General features: G+C 41.8%; 1 protein-coding gene across 4 annotated transcripts; it reads right to left on the bottom strand.

Annotated features, from left to right (window-relative positions):
* Window positions 1-252: 252 nt before the first annotated feature.
* On the bottom strand, window positions 253-16,845 carry CDV3 (CDV3 homolog). Of its 4 annotated transcripts, XM_064444117.1 has the most exons (6): window positions 16,355-16,844; window positions 14,300-14,379; window positions 12,006-12,142; window positions 11,086-11,248; window positions 9,920-9,969; window positions 253-9,537 (listed from the first exon to the last, which is right to left on the bottom strand). In XM_064444117.1, exons 1-6 carry the CDS (start codon window positions 16,577-16,579, stop codon window positions 9,521-9,523), a joined length of 672 nt encoding a protein of 223 aa, XP_064300187.1. In that variant the 5' UTR covers window positions 16,580-16,844; the 3' UTR covers window positions 253-9,520. The 4 variants fall into 4 exon arrangements, with proteins under 4 accessions (XP_064300187.1, XP_064300185.1, XP_064300188.1 ...); XM_064444115.1 differs by having other exon boundaries at window positions 253-9,969; window positions 16,355-16,845; XM_064444118.1 differs by lacking the exon at window positions 9,920-9,969 and having other exon boundaries at window positions 253-3,027; window positions 16,355-16,843.
* Window positions 16,846-17,081: the final 236 nt, after the last annotated feature.

Consider the following 17,081-nt stretch of genomic DNA (forward strand, 5'->3'; position numbering starts at 1 on the left):
CACTGCCCAGGAGGATGTCGGCTGTAAGCCGTGGGGAAGGCAGGCACTGAGCAGCTACAGTGAATGAAGGAGGACAGTGAGGGAGCGTTACAGGGAACAGGCACAAAGCAGCTGTTAGAGCCAGAGCCAGCCTCTCCTGCTCTGAGCCTAGAACAACACCCTGACAACCAGCACGCTGCTGTCCGTCACACTGCCGATCGCTTGTCACTGGAGAGAGGGGTGAACACAACAAAAGTGAGACAGACTCAGAGGTGTAAGTTCAGTTGGTGCTGTTAAGATAAATTTATTTTCTTCAGCTTTCTTCACAGGAAACATCACAAAAGTGCTTTACAGAGTTTGATACCATTACTCTAACATGGGACAGAAGGACAACAGGTGTGTGCACTGCACAGTTAGAAGTTGTCATATGCAGAAGCCATGATAGGTAAACCAGGGTAAAAAAATCTACTGACAAAAAAATATATATATAGTTCAGGTTTTGAACTTAAATTATGACTATAAACATAATTATATAAATATACAGGCACCGTTAGGTTCCTGTGTTAACTGTGGGGGCCACACAGGGTTCTCAGAAAAAGATCAATTGTACTCTCCTTTGCTGAACCAGTTTCTGCAGTGCTCAGTGGGCTCCCAGCCAGCCATTTTTCCCAGCCCAACTCCATCATTCTTTCTTTTGCACTACAGTAAACACTCAAGTGGCTTTATCTTCATTTTTTCAGGTTAAGTCTGGTGGTGAGACATCCTGGTACATTGCTGAAAGCAAATTCAGTTTTGTATTTTTTCACTGACAGAGATGTCCTCTTACTGTTCTTCACACAGTCATCGCTTCATTAAAAAACTAGAAATGCTTTGGGCTAGAGCCTGCTGTCCAGCTACGACAGTTTTGTTTGAGCTAGCATGTTACCAGTCATGCAACCCTACTCCTTTCCATAGCTGAACTGTGTTGTACTGGGGCCAGTGCTGCTGCCTTCATTTTGCTGTATTCTGTGAGAATTGGGCTCCTGTGTAGCCTTTGAGGGTCTAGGTTTAAATTCTTCACAGAGATCACATTTATTTGCTAAGCAGTTTTGCAACAGATGGGGGCATGTTTACGATGCTAGAGCCCTGACTGAAGAAATACAGCATGATCAAGACTCAGGAGCACTTGCTTATAGAGCAGCTTTCTAAATATGTGGTGAATAATTCAGGCACCTGATTAGAAATCCTTGGCATAGTAATAATGTAGATGAACAAAAGAAGGGAATACTCTAGGGTGAAGGAAGGTCAAACCAAGAGATTTTTGCTGGGCTTTGAGTTGCAGAAAAAAAAAATTGCAAAGCCAATTATCTAGAAAACAGTGTCATGCCAATTTACAAAGCCAGTTTGCCTTTTACCTAATTCCCAGCTTAAGGACACAGGGCACAGTCAGAGAACTAGTCAGTCCTGAAGGTTACTGGGTGGTTAGTGGCAAGACAGGGCTTTGGTGAGAGTAGCAGCAGAGATGAGTCTTTTACATGTGTGGGAGAGGGTATGAAGTACTTCATTCTACCAATTATCAGATATTGCTGTATCTGCTCTATTGCCCACCTGCTGAAAATTAACAAAAAACCCACCTCAGCTTCAATTTGCCAAGTCTATAACCCTGCCAGCAGCCACAATTGTTTTTGACAGAATAGTAGTAATGGCTGTAACAGAACACTGAACAGATACAATTTATTTGGATGCAAAATCCAAGGTACATTCTTGACCATGCATTACTGTTAGTACTGGAAAGCAGCTGTTCTATGCGATAGAGTATTCTGATACTGAGACAATGCAGCTCGTCAGTGGTAGGCTATACATCCTAACAGGCTTGAGTCTTCCCTCACCTCCTTTGTATTTATAAATGTAGCAATACTGGTAAATGCAGTCAATGGTTGAAGACTTAACCTTATTTACAGATGCACGATCTTTGAAGTACAAGATGAGAATGTGAAGAGATGAAACAAACCACAAAGACTAAGCCTGCCCCCCAGTGTTGCGGCACTTGTCTTCATCTCAAATACTGTAATCTAATGTCAACATCCAGTTAAATACTACAACAGGTACATGAGACTAAGCATGGCTGGGCCCATTTGGTTGCTGGTCAGAGACCAATACGCCTGCTCCATCTCTGCCACAAAGAAAGAGTAGAGTAACCCAGATATTTAAAACGAGTTTGCTATGGAGCTTGTTCACTTGTGCTTGATTCTGGCTGTTGTGTCTAGACTTCAAGTGAGAAGATCTCAAATCAGGTTTTAATGAAACTGATCTCAAGTGACAGAAATAACTCCACTGAAACCAATGAAGTTAAGCTCTGGGAGATCAGATTCACATCTGTTTTACCAATTTCTCAATGCATTTGTTCTCTTGTATCAGCCTGTTTTTATGGTTTGAATCATTTTGTTATGGTTGTACATACTCTGAAAGAGATACAGAATAAGTTATTTGTTTTAATTAAAAAAGGAAGCTTGTGATAACATTTTAACAGTTTTCTATAGGCAAATTTTTTGAAATAAAGCAGTTATAACTCGATGACTTAATGCTATAACTGAGCTAGAAAGAAAACTCAATACAGAATATTGAAGATTCTTTAGAAGAGGACAATAGGAGACAAGAAACAGAACAGAAAAGGTCAGATTGACTAAAAGTTAGTAAGAGCATGCCATGCTAATCACTGGTAAGAAGAGTGAATTATATACATGAACCCGAAGACTTCCGTATATAGGATGGCAAAAGCCAATGCCCATAGAAAGTTATTTGGTTTGTCAGCACTGGGGAAGATGGTGGTTGCCAGGGTCAGGTAACTCTCTCTGTAAACTTGGCAAGTCAGTGGCAAGTGAATGTCAACAGAAAATAAACCCAAGGCAATGAATACTGGAAAGGTTTTAAACCACTCATACATGCTCTGGTGGATTCTGAATTAGTTGTGATCTTTCAGGGGGACGATCTAGGCATCACCATGGACAGCTTGATGGAGACATCTGCTCAATGTGTAGTTGCAGTCAAGAAAGCGAATAAGATGTTAGGCTGTATTAAAGACAGAACAATATGGAAAAATATTACAGCATGTATTTCTCTTAGAGGTCCTCAATATTTGCTGTTTCACCAGCATCTTAAAAAAAAGTGACAGAAAAATACAGGGAGGAAAGCAGCAAGAGAATCGTAGAAGCAGCTCTTCTTAGCTGGAAAGACAGTAAGACCGAGGTGGTTTATTTGTTAAGAGGGGAAAAGACTAGATGATACACATCTTAAAAGTAACCCTCCTCCCCACCACGTAACAGGATATATACCTCAAAGTCATTTTAAGCCACCTACCAGTCTGCTGACCTCAATATCACTTCTCATCATTATCACCAGAGGTATTCCAAAAAGCCCCATGTTATTCTTTAAAGCTTGTTATTCAGCTAGTTAAATGTTCCCTTTGTTTGTTTAAATTTAACAGTCATCATTTCTGAGGGAGAATTACTGTGGCTGATGCACACGAACAACTGTCTTAGAGGTGCTGCAACGATAAAGGTATCAGTAAGAGAAGAGCTGCTGGGCCTCATCTCTGCCCAGTACCCAGCAGAGGTCTGATTTGTCGGCATGCCTGCCACCATCATGTTCTCTGCTTCTGTTCAAAGGCCCACTGTAAAAGCTGGGCGATGAACCTTAAAATTGTCAACATCAGCAGACAAGAGCATATTCATAAAAATGATTTCTTCATCTTCCTTCAGCTGCAGTTAACTGATAAACCAGGAGATAACAGTAAATAGGGTAAGCACCACTTCTGTAGCTGTATTCCTTCGTCTCCTGCCAATCCCTCCACTCACCCCTCCCAGCTCTCTCTTCCAATCATTTTTCTTTCATCTGTTTCCCAGAAACCTCTCTGTGGGCAACTATTTCCCTTTGTTTTATTCCCTTCATCTTTTTCCTCCACAGCCTGCCTTAATACCAGATTTTGGAAGTTTTGAAGTTAAGATTACCCTCTCCCATATTTCCACTGTATCTGCATGCTACTTCAACTGAAATATGGGAAAGGATGAAGAGCAGGACAAATGTGCGTTTACACATGGAAAGGGGAAGAAAATTACATTCCTACTACAAAATACCACTTAGTATCCTGACACAAATACATACTTTCAGGAGCGAACATTTCTCGTTCACATAATCTGAACAAACTTTAAAACAGCCACATTATAAGAGATGGCTGTCGACTGTGAGCAGGATTTTATTTCAGTCATGGGGTTTACAAAATATAGCAATATTGATTTTAAGGTATTCCATGTAAAACCAAAAAGCCTCATATTAATATACCATTTGGGTTGCACAGATAATTAAAGAGAGGAAATACTAGTTAAGGGTACTCAGCCTGAACTTTTTCCTTACCCATACATACTAAAATAAACCTGTTTACATAATACTTAAATAGAACATATATTACATTCTGTAGAAATAAGCCTTTCCCAAAGTAGTATTAAAATACTGTAACGAAAGCTAATATAAAGATCTTTTTATATAAAGGTTTTTAGTCCTCTGTAGGAGCTTGCATCAGCCCCAGCCCTTGACAAAGAACAGCTTTGGCCTCACAAGACCCCTGTGCAGAAGGTTGTTGGGGGTTTTATTGGCACAGCTGGGGAAACTAAGGTGAAGTGAAACTAAATTACTTGAAGTTGGCACAGCAGCTGGGTGGAAAGCCAAAGCCAAATGCCACGCTGTTGGCCCTGTGCTCTTGCTACAAAATGGGCTTGCTTCTTTTCAGTGCATGCAGGTTTTTTTAGATGCTTTCCATTCCAGTATTCCAGATGCACTACCTTTTCTGGTGATTCACCAATACCGTGATACATTTTTAATATTTGTATTCTGGCTAAGCAGCCCATTGAACTTCATTAACCTTCTTGTATCAACAGATATTCTAAGCAACTGAAAATAAAACCATGATATACGTACCATTAGAAGATGCTTCACAAAAAAAGGAAGTGTCTTCATAGCAATTTGAGTCAGTGTCTCAGCTTTTTACCATGCAGAGTGAAATACGAAACAAGTTATTTCCTAGTAAGATTGCTGAACTATCTTAGAATTTTTCCCTTCTCAGTTCTCTCTCTAGGCAACTGGTCAGACAGCTTTCTACCAGCACTAAATTCTACCTTCTCTCTGGACAGGTTTTCCTGATTCTTTTCTTTAAAGGGAAAAAATGAAATGGGATGCCTTCCCCAAGTACTGAACTTCACACACTTTTGCTGATGTAAAGTCAGATGGATCTGTCACTTGAGACAGCAGAGCTTACCCACGCAGCACTTGTCCTCCTATCCAACTACTTACACTCCACTCCCTGCCTTAGGCTATGCTTTTAATACTATCATTTAGAAAATGGCCTTCCTAATCCCTCTCTTCTTATACCTCCTCTGTTTTATTTGCATAATTTCTACTTTCTACTTTTATTTCTTTTAAAAATAAAATCTCCCTTCCTGTTCTATTTTACTTCAAACATAACATGGTGGAACTACACTTGGTGCCTCAGAAGCCAAACTCTAGATACCTGATAGTTATGACTTATCCAAACTGGTATTAGATGACTCAGTTCTGTTTTCTGCTGTCATTTCTTCTTCCATCTGCTAGAGCTTGCAGGTTCTCATATTAACTTTCATACAGACAAGCTGATGTTTTAACTTTTTCTGAAGAATTTATCAGCAAATATATGTGAGGTTTCCTTCCCCCTTGTATGCACCTAATTTAGATAGCTGAAATTTAAATGCGCATGTTGTTATTCACTTATATTCCCAGATAAAGCCCCTCTTGACTATTAAAGCAATTTGTGAAGTTCAACGCTGAAAACACAGAGGGACAATTTGGGAACTAAATTACAGTCCAGTGATGAACCTGATTTTTGAATACTTGTGTGTTTAGTAAAATTTAGTTTCTTGGGCCTCTGATACAAATGGGTCTTGTAAAATATGAGGTATTCATTTCTCTGACCATGTCAATATTGGAAAGAGTAATATTAATACCTTGTAAACAAGCACCCTTTAAGCACATGAAGCCCTATTAGCCTAAAAAAAAGAATAATCTGCCTCATTTTAGTGATGGTATTTGACATAAAACCACAAGCAAGTTTAAAACTGCTCAACCAGCCTGAAACTCGAAAGACAAGAAGATACAACTACTGCAAAAGCTCAGATAAGCAGACTCCAAGATGTGCAGCCATACCAAATTTATATTGTGTTTACTTGACCTGAACAGCACAGGTGTGTGTCTCAGCCATGTTGTGGTGATAGAGAGCAAACAGATGCCGCCAAATACCAAAAACCTGAGTCCCCGTGGTGTCGGGTCTCTAACACGATTTGCACCATTAAAGATTCATCTGTTTCTAAGTTTTGTAAAAGAGTTACTTTGGACATGACTGGTAAGGCTAGCTACAAAGACAAAACTGAAGTAGCAGGAGACAGTCACTTTTAGTTGTCAATTCCTCTTCATTTGTGAATAAGATTAAACACGGCACAGCTAAACAGGGGGGCGGAAGGGGGCAGTACAGAACTACTCCTCTCCTACATTTATCATCAGCTTAAGTAAATACAGATGCCAGATTCCTACAGCAGGAATTTGGGATGTCCAACTTTATTAAAATTATCTACTTTTTAGCATTTAACATTCCTTAAGTACAGACTGTATCACCAAAAACCACAAATCCAAGTTGTTCCCTTCCCAATAAGGAGTGGACATTTAAATGTTCTACTAGCAAGTCGGTAACTTTATGGCTATGCTTTTAAGTCAGAGAAAGTAAAATGGAACCTTTGAATTGGAAATTAATAACTAACCCACCATAAAAGCATGTTACAGGTTAGGAAGATCCTGAAGCGGCACACAACTGCGTTTTACTGACCAATATCAAGAATCTCATTTCTACAACTGACAATCCTTCATTTATGGAACGAGCCTTCAACAAGCATTCTGAAGGAATGAAACGGACATTCTTAGCATGCCTCGAGCAAATGCAACAACAGACCAGATAAAGTTGGACTTCAGAGTCTCAAAAGCATACTGAGCTTCCACAGAGGACTGACTTTCAAAATTTCAGGCATGCAGAACAATTAATTGTTACAAGGAAGATACTGACAACTGGCATTTTGATAGTTGCTGGCAGCGATATTTAACACGAAACATTTTAAAACAGTTTAACATTCTGTACTATGGAAATTTGCTGCATTTCTGATTTTTTTTTCTTTACGCCTTCAGAAAGAACTTGGAATGATACACTTAAGAAAAGCCCCCAAAATAACACCTCTAATTATCTGTAGCTGATGGTTTTCAGTGACAGCAACCATCCAGAGGTTTGGGTTTAGGTTTTTAAAAATTATTATTATTATTAGTCTTTAATTTAGCAGATCTGCTTTTAAATGAAAAGCAAATCAAAGCTTCATACTCAATTCACAATTTCAAACCAGTCCTATATGGTGGGAGTAAGAAGACACTCTGACAAGTAGCAAACTAAACTTCTAGTATAAAAGTCATATTAATATGCACTGCTATAAGCTCTTAAACCTGACCATAAGGCTGACTACCCACTCCATGGCTGTCCCTTAAGAGGTACAAATGCTCAGTGTTTCCTCACCTGTTACATGGTCATAAGCTAGAACTAAAGGTAAAGATTCATTAGACTCCAGAATCCATGTATATTTCCATTTTATTTGATTTAAAACTGTTACAGGGTTTCGTTGAACTGCCAGAATTCATGCCCCAAACCTCAAATAAAGATACGTACAATGGACAGTCTCATCTACCCTTCATACAGTAGATTAAAACTCGATTCATGTGCATTGGTGATCTCAATTGCTTTAGAGCATCAGGAAAAGCGTTTTAAGATTTCACGTTTCTACCACATCAAGTGACATGTCCATTTACCATGAATTCCACAGAAATCTTAAGTGATAAGTCAACAGTTTTGCTGGCAACACCGTGTTTTCAAGGAAGATACATGGCTTAGAGCCCAAGGGATTGGGATCAGTCTTTCAGTGGGGTTTTGTTTCCAAATGAAGTCTCCAACTTTAAGAATAGTCTCTTGAGCCCTCTCTTAATAGCAGCTTCTAGCAGAAGTTTGAGACAGTTAACTCTGCAAGGGCAAGGCTAGTTTTAGTCTGTGCACATAAGAACCAGGTGAAACCCCAGCCCCACTGAAGTCAACAGCAAGAATTCCCATTGGCCTCAGAGAAGCAGATTTAGGAGGAGTCAGCAGTTAGTCAAAGGGAACCCAACTAGGCAATTCCTGCACTAGCCTCATCTTCTGCACATACACAGTACTCCCACACATGTAAGCAAGTTTTGTTTTGTTCCCTTGTTTTTCTTGCCATTGGCAACTCTTATAGATGTCGGGTCTATTTTTTTGGCATTTACTCTGAGAAACCTCAACACTGGAGCACACCACTATTGTACTTCATTTTGCTTCTGGTGTAACAATTCAAAGAAGAGAAAATCAGTTACAGCAGGACACTTTTGGTACTTGACAGGTTTTGTTTGTCAAATCAGAATTACAGGCAATGTCCTATATATTTTTTTAGTGTATCAGTTCCATTTTGCCTACTTCCATTAAATTAAGTCAGAGATGACAACAACTTCAAGAAGGCACTGCCTTCCATTCATACTCAACTTCCTGACTTTGAATAAACACCATTTATGAGTTTTACTTCAAGGATTTCTGCCTCAAAAAGCCTGCATGCTTCATAGAAGTAGCCAAACAAATAAGGCTTACCAGCTTTAATTATCCCTCTGCATCCAAAGTTATTTTGGTTCTCAAGTAACCATTACCCTTCAAGAAAAAACTATTTTTAATAGAGGAGAAATTTTTATCTAGTATTGCTACTGCCACATATCTTATTTTTAGAAGAGAAATTCCAAGGACACTAGTTGGAGTCTGGATCCCTCTGTCTCAAATCAAAACTCTTAAGTCTTAGTGCTTTAGGGTGAGAATGACAAACCTCATGACGATTACCAAAATAAACCCTATTTCACTACAGCATCTCATCATTATTTAAATATACTGCAATTTGATACCAGAAACAAGGCAGGCATATTTTTTTTTTGCGGAGAATAAGGGGGGGAAAAAAATGCTTAAACAGACAACTGTGAAATGGCTAATGCAAACAGACCATTCAAACCCATCATTCCTCAAATCTGATACTGAATGAGTTTTAATTTGTTTTGCAGTTACTTCAGTACAGCTATCTAAAAAGGTAAACAAACTACAGCTGTGTTATACTTGGATAGTATGAGTGGTATGGTACACTCCAGAAGTCTCTGGCAGGCTATGGCTACACATGACAGGATTCCTCAGAGGGGGAACAGAATAGGTTTGTCATTAAGGTCACTTAAATCTTTGTTATAGCAAATTGGAACCAAATGGCTGACTTCTGCAGGATTTCTGACAGGAATCCAGTAGAGCTGGTTTCAAGTTTCAGATGGCCACTAAAACAGCTGTAACCTTCTCTTCCAGAAGTTGTGATCCACATGGTGTCCACAATGAGTGCAGCAAGTCTGAGGTAGTCAACCTTTACGAAGGCTCAGTATCTGAACATAAAAAGATTTTGAAATGACCACTGGCTGTAGATATCTTTCTGAGCAATTAAAGAACACTGATGACTCTTGTTCAATCATTTACATTAATTTGCCCCATATCCAATGGAGAAGATGTAACATATTATGCTTCCATAGTGCAGGAGAACCAATCACTTACGTCAAAGTAGTCTGCACTTGCTGCAGTAGATCCAGCAGAAATAAGGTGGCATGTTCATCATAGCCGTTAGCTGTAGTTTAGTTACCTTAGTAGAAGGGTTACCAAAAAAGCATTCCTTAATTGTAATGTGTATGCAGCTCTACTGATCCCCAAGCACAGCATACTGGTTGTCTAGCTGAAGTTTAAGTGCCTGGTTTTTTGACACCTCATCCCTACCTCTAGTTTTGTGTTTTACTACTTCAAAGCTCTTCTCCATTTCTTTATCCCTAAGGGAAAATAAATGTAATCAGTAAATATCTTATCACTAGCTTGTGAATAGTGAATTTCTAGTCGACTTCCACCCCATCCCAACAAAAACAGTATGAACACAGAACACTAAGGTCTAGAGTTTTAACAGCCAAACATTCCCAAGCAAGTCTTGTAAAGCCTTATCACTGGAATCAAGCTCATCACCCAGTACAACTCAGATTACATACTAAATTTCAATATTAACTTTCTCAGAAGTAAATTTAAGTGCATTTATGAAAAACAGGTTTTAGAAAGCTGAAGTCCATTTCTAGAATGCTCACTCAGAATTTCATCTCAGCTGAATTTGCACCATTCAAACCTTAAAGCATTAATGACAGCATGTCTCATTCGCCAAACAAAGCCACACCAAAAAAAGAACCAAAAAGAAACAAAGCTGCTAAGTTGTGTTAGTCAATAACACAGCAAGCAGAAAAAACCACCCACAAAAACAAACAAAACAAAACCAAAAACCCCAAAGAACCCAAGTGAAATAGGTATTGGCCTAGCTATCTCTTCTGTAGGGAACAAGGTTATGGAAAGATCAGGGCTCAAAAGCAGGGTGACACTCAAGTCTTCAGCACCATAAAATATAAAACACTTCAGCAAAATTGGGTGTGGGCTCATCATTGTAAACCACAGCCCAGACAGCAAGTTTATTGATTAGTATTTATATTAAACCCCATTCCTCCGATTAAGTTACCTTCACATCTCTAATGAGAAGGCAGTGTGCTCAAGACATCCTACTCATGAATACCGAGGGTAATAACACACAGCCTCACCATGGCTAGTATCTCAGAGAACCAGATGCTGTCAAGAGCAGAAATATTCTGCTTCAGGTAAATCCTTCAGCAAGTCAAAGATAAGGTGACTGGCAGTCTTGTTTGGCTATCTCACTGAGCTATGTCCCATGAAAGTTATTTCATGGGAAGCCCCTCCCAGGTAAGACATCTCCCATATATCTTTGCCAAACAGAATAATTTCTTAGTTATTTCTTTCCTCTGTGGAAAGATTCAGGCTTAGGCCCTATAACAAAATAAGAGCTTAGAGAAGGCAGTTAATATGTGTCTCTTAGGGAATTAATGGAATGTACTTACTTTCGACTGTCTACAAGCTTGGCGGTGGACTGCAGTGATGGAAACTGCGTATCACTATAGATTTCTGGTGGTCCTTGCTGTGCTCTCCGTGGCCTGCCGCCCTCCCTGGCACCAGGCGGCCTGTATACTCCGCCAGTCTGAACTGGTTCTGGGGTTTCTGTAACTAGTTATAAGAACAAGATTTAGACAAGAGAATAAAATTCCATTCATATCTGAAAAAAACACTCACAGATTAAAAAACAAAGAACTACCTTACAAGTATGTTTTTGCACCTTTTAAAGCTCTGGAAGCAAATATTTTAGAAAATCAGGTGTCACCTAATTTAATCTATACTTTGCAGTCAAATTAAAATGTGGCTCCCGGTCTGCAGTCAGATCATTGCTAAGCAGTTTATCTCCGCTGATGCTGATAAATTGTATTTAATCAAAATTGAAGTCCTATCCCAGTTAAAGAACTGGTTTGCAATGTCATGTTCTCTGTACCCTAGGACTGATTCGAAAAGCGCACTACTCACCATGGAACCCTACTCAAGAACTGCCATGTTAGACATCAGATAGTGGCTGAACATCGCCTTAATTGTCAAAGCAATATTTTTAGATCAACAGAAATGCTTCCAACAGGTATTTTGCAGATTGCAAAGTAGAGGGATCTCCTGCAAAGATGGAATGCTCCCCCCTTCAAATTCAGAAATAAAACCCCCTCCATTCATGTTTATTTAAAGTACCTGACACTACTATCAATTCAGTTCCTCAGACCCCTTCACAGGAAAATGTCCTCATTTGCTATTATGTCAAACAAACCGTACATAGGTTAGAAGGAGCCTGAGTAGAAACTGCTCCTTGAGTTCTACCCTCTGAGCAGCTTAATTCAATCCAATACACTTCCCATTGCAAAAAACAACAACTCTGAGTTAAATTTACCAGTCGGTTCAACAACGGGTGCTGGTGCAGGAGCTGACTTGTTCCAAGGACCAGATGATCTGTCTACACCTCCACCACTCTCTTCCCAGTTGTCACCAGGTTCTTCTCTTTTTTCACTTTCATCATCTTCTTTTTCACTATGAAAGAGAAATTATAAGTAGCATTTTACAAACAGAAGATTAAGACTTACCAGAGATTACGCAATTGCCACAGACAAGAGTTCACGCTACTGTACTGAAGATAATAGATTTAACCAGACTAAATTAGTCCTGTAACCACTGCATTAGTACCTCCACCTGAACAATTTTTGGCACACTGCCACATAATATGGCAAGTGAAAAGGAAAAAAATGCATATAAAAAGACTAATTTGAACTGTACTAAGTAATCAAATAAATTGATTTCTTATTTTGAGCTTGAAGACTTTTCTTACTAAGACAGTCATGCATTTGAAAGCGATGTGAAGATAAAGCAGGAAAGGGATACAAGTCTAGCTGCCATAAAATGTTTTAGTCAAGAGGAAGAAATTGTGAAAAAGTAGTGACCGAAAGCAAGTCCTGAGCTCCCTTTACCTATAACCACAATCACCTGAGAAACACTCTTACATTACCCATACAAATATAATCTACAAACCAACTCAAGACTTTCTTTAAAGCAGGCAACCAAAAAAAGCATGGAGAGAAAGATATGCCATTTTTTAAAGATAAGCCCTATGCAAAAGCCTGACTTTTATTTAGACTATTTTATTTTGCATAGAAATAGTCAGATTCAAAATAATTTGCTAGACAAAGCTACTACAGAAGGCTGTGTGGTACAATGGGACATAGGTGGAGGGTGAGGCTATTAAAAAACCCAAGACATTGGTCTGAACAGCCGCAGCAAAGTGTGAATACAGAAGTTTATAATACACCAAATCCTACTAATCATGAACAAATAAGCTTTTTGTATAAATTAAAGTCAGAGAACAGTTAAAAAATACCTATTATTTCTGAAAAATTAAACGGCCTTCCACTGTTCATCCCAATTCAGTGACAATCATAGCAAGCTGGACCTAGGGCCTAAACACATCACTATCCTATTTTAAACTACAGCCCAAGCAGATGCCTACAGACTAGCTAGAACAGAGAAAGTATGCATAACATCCCACCACCCCGCAGATACTCTGTGTCTTATTTTCAGCAAAGAGGTCTCCAGAGCTGGATACTTTATAACCTCCGGTGGGTTTTTCTTCCATTTACTTCGGCACTCTCCCCTTGAATCCACTAAGTGAGTGGTTACAAAATCCTGTGGCAGAAACTTCCACATGCCTGAAAATCTGCCACAGCATTACATGCATTCAGAATGCCGGCCTTTGTCTGGAAAACCAAAGTGCTTGTTCTTCAGTCACTAGTAGTCAGTGAAGAGCAGCCCACTTCTTACTTAGCATTCAGATGTGTGATTACCTGCTGTTCACTTCAATGGTATGGAGAGCTGGGGGACCAGATATGTGCAAATGGCCTAAAAGGGCTAGTTAACTGAAAGGGAAGGCATGGGGGATGTTGTTAAAGAATACGTAAGACCTGCTCAGATAGCGAAGAAAGCATCTGTTGCACTGGTTACAGGTAAGGTGACTTTAAGACGGCATTATTCTGAACATCACCAATACCTGGACAACGAGAATTATGTGACATTCTCAGTTTAAGACTGAGGTTGTAAAAATCCTTTTTCTGTCCCGATGAAACGTTTTTCTTAACCAGGACAGGCTTAAGTGGACTTACTTTGGACCAGACTATAGGAGCAATCTAATGAAAAAGCAAAGAATCTTGGATGAGACTCATAAATGCAGTCCTGGGGGATCTTGTCATGGGACACTAGCTTTACCAACCATCTGTTTGGTTTTTTGAAATAAAAATGCAATGGTTCAGGAATTCACTCCCCAAACTGAGATGCTGAATAGACTTAGTCAGACACCCTTACAGTCATCAAATGATTCTGTAGGAATTACTACCCTGCACTCCTCTCTGAGATTCCGACTTTACTGTCTCTATGGAGGAGAATGTTAAGCACTTGTAATAAAAATTTGAGGCCCAACCATAACAGATAGACCTAGAGTATCAATAGAGATTTATAAAATAAAGAAATCATCTGCAGAGAACAGTCAAACCTAAGTTACCCTACAGCAAACTTCTATACTAGCAGAAACATATCAAACATCTGTTTAATTGGACTCCACGGAGACAGCTCTGAAGAAAGAACATACATTTTAGACATAGGTAATGATTATACCAGAGAGAAAAAGAAAAAAATAAGTAGTACCTTATTTGCATGGACTGTACTCTAAGACCACTATAATCAATTTCTTCTTTTTGCTCAAACTCCTTCCAATCATCCTCTTCCTGTAAGAGGAGAAAGAAAAAAAAAAGTTGTTACATTCTTTACACTGAAAGCAGAAAAAAGTCTGTAACTAAGATAATACAAGGAAAACTAGAGGTGAAAGTACAGTTCCATGGGAAACCAATCTGGCTACACCACTGCCAAGAGGGGAAAGGACTCTGCTCCCTCCTCTCCTAATTTACTATGTGTTATCTAGGATGCGCTTGTGAGCTGACTTTAACTCACTAGAACAGCTAAGAAACGTCCCAGCAAAAAAGTCATTCAAGTGAAAGAAAACCACGTCATCTCAGTAAAAATCCAGCAGGAAGTCAAGGGATACCACAAAGCAGGGAGCAGGACTGTGCAGTCTAGACCAGGGAAATACAAGGGCAAGACCTCTCCCTTTTGCTAACAAAAGGGAGCTCGAATGCACATGAAGCTTTAGATTTACTTTTCCATCACCTATTTCATGAGCCAAACAGCAAAGAACATTTGGGATAGCTTGTGGTAGATTTATAGCAAAGATTGATATTGGTACATTTGACTTTTTCGCTTTCGTGACCACATTTACGGTCTTTCTTTTTTCTTAATAATGTTCTTATAATAGTAAAAAGGTCAGCTTCAGAATCACAGCAATCTTAGTACACAAAACCAGTAGAATACTAGTCTTTGGAGAGTGCCACTTTAAGGTTTTTAGAATGGGAGTTTGATTACGTGTTTGGGGAAAGGGCGACCCACCTAAGTGCAGCCAATTTTGTCCTACTGTGTAATCAGCAGATTCTGGGGTTGTTCAAGTAGGCCAGAAATGGACCAGAACAGATAAGCGGTCCTCCCATGTTCCTAGTCACAGCTTTAAGACACACGCAGCCTAATTAGTAGTTTACATTATTCCTACACTCTACATGAAATGCAGTTATATTACATTAAATATGAAAACCTTGCAATCGAGGTCTGCCAAAGGTATAGCCCCCTTTCTGCTGAACAGCTAGGAATACAGCTTCTTTTAAGAGCCCTGCCCCAGGATCTTCTATATTATCAACACCTAGCAGGAAAACTTTGACCTGCTTTAAAGTAAGAGCAGAAGTAGAAACTGACCTCATGTTATTGCACTGTCTGCTGAAGATTCAGTCTTTTGGAAGAGCGTGAGTCTACAGCTCTAAAATCTTTCCCCATCGCCATGGAAACATCACAGTTTCCAAACTAATGTACCATTCACATTTAATGATCTTTATTTCTAATCCAAGGACAAGCTTCAGTCAAAGCCAGATATTATTTTACAAGCAAATGAGCAGAGGAGCAGCTGAAAGACTACCACTGACCTTGGTCTACTTAGAAAGCTACCGCGGTGTCAAGCTCCCCAAGTCAAACATTAGGAAATAGCAGAGTATTTCCTAAAATTGTTTAAAATGCGCAGCACAGCCAGCTGTAAGACACTAACTCAACTACGAGGCCTTAAGCTTCTCTCGCATTCTCATCGTTTCACTGTAATACGGTACAAAAAAACTGCTGGCAGCAAAACCCCTCCTGGCAGAAACGCAAGGAGCCGGGCGTACTTTGCCTGCAAGACCAGGGGGATCTTATCGCCGAGGTCCACAAACCGCAAACCCCGGCGGCCCACGACTGACACCTGATACGAACCCCCGATGCCGGCCAGACCTTGCTCCAAGACCCAGAAATGGGGGACGGTTAGGCAGAACCGGAGCCGCCGACCGCGAACCGGTCCCGCTCCCCGCTCCCCCCACCCCACCCCCCCCGACACGGATACAAAGCGCGTTTCAAGGCCCGAACCCCGCTCCGGGACCCGGCCGGGCGCCCCGCCAGGCCCCACACTGCCGCCGCGGGCGCCCGCATGGCCGGGCGGCACCGCCCCCCCCCCGTTCCGCCACCGGCCGCGCCCCCTGCCGGCAGGAAGGCGCCGGAGGAAGCCGCGACCCTTCCCCCACCGCCGCCCCGACGGAGCGGTCCTGCTCCGGCCCCCCCTCCCCGCCCCTGCCGCACCTTGGTCGCTGCCTTGGCAGAGCCGGCATTGGAGGCGGCAGCCCCGGAGCCGCTGCCATCAGCCGGGCGGGCTCCCCCGGCCGCCGCGGCCGCCCCCGCGGCGTTAGAGGCGGCGCTGGAGGCGCTGGAGGCTGCGGCGGCCCCTCGGCTGCTCTTCTCCTTCCGCTTCTTCTTGTCCCGTTTTGCGAAGAAATCGTCGAGGCTCCTCTCCTCGGTCTCCGCCATGGCGGCAGCGGGGCCGCTCCCAACGGCGGGCGGGGGGGCGGGTTGAAGAGAGGGCAGCGGCCGCAGCCCGGGCCGACAGGTGAGCCCCGTGCGGCGGCGACGCGGCCTCCCCCTGCCCGCCGCCCCTCGTTGAAGGGGCGCGAGCGCGGCTGCCTAACAGCTGCCGGGGCCCGCGCGAGCCCGCCCAACAGCCGACGAGAGACAGCTTCCGCGCTCCACGTTGGTGGCGGCCACCGCTTGACACGGCCAGAGGAAGAGGGCGGAGCCTTCCGGCTGTGCGCACCCCCTCCCGCGCATGCGGCGCAGCACTCCGGCCAATCAACGGCCGGGAAGGAAGCGCCCGCTGGCCAGTCAGAAGTCTCCAGGGGCAAAGCCGCTAACGTCACGACGTGAGAATGCGTGACGGGCGGGGCGGAGCCGGTGGAGCGCCTGGGGATTGGCCGAGCCGGGCGGGGCGGGGGGAGGGGGGAAAGCGCACGGAATTCGGTTGAGCGGGGCGGCG

The sequence above is a fragment of the Phalacrocorax carbo genome, chromosome 2, assembly GCF_963921805.1.
Source record: "Phalacrocorax carbo chromosome 2, bPhaCar2.1, whole genome shotgun sequence".
NCBI lineage: Eukaryota > Metazoa > Chordata > Aves > Suliformes > Phalacrocoracidae > Phalacrocorax > Phalacrocorax carbo.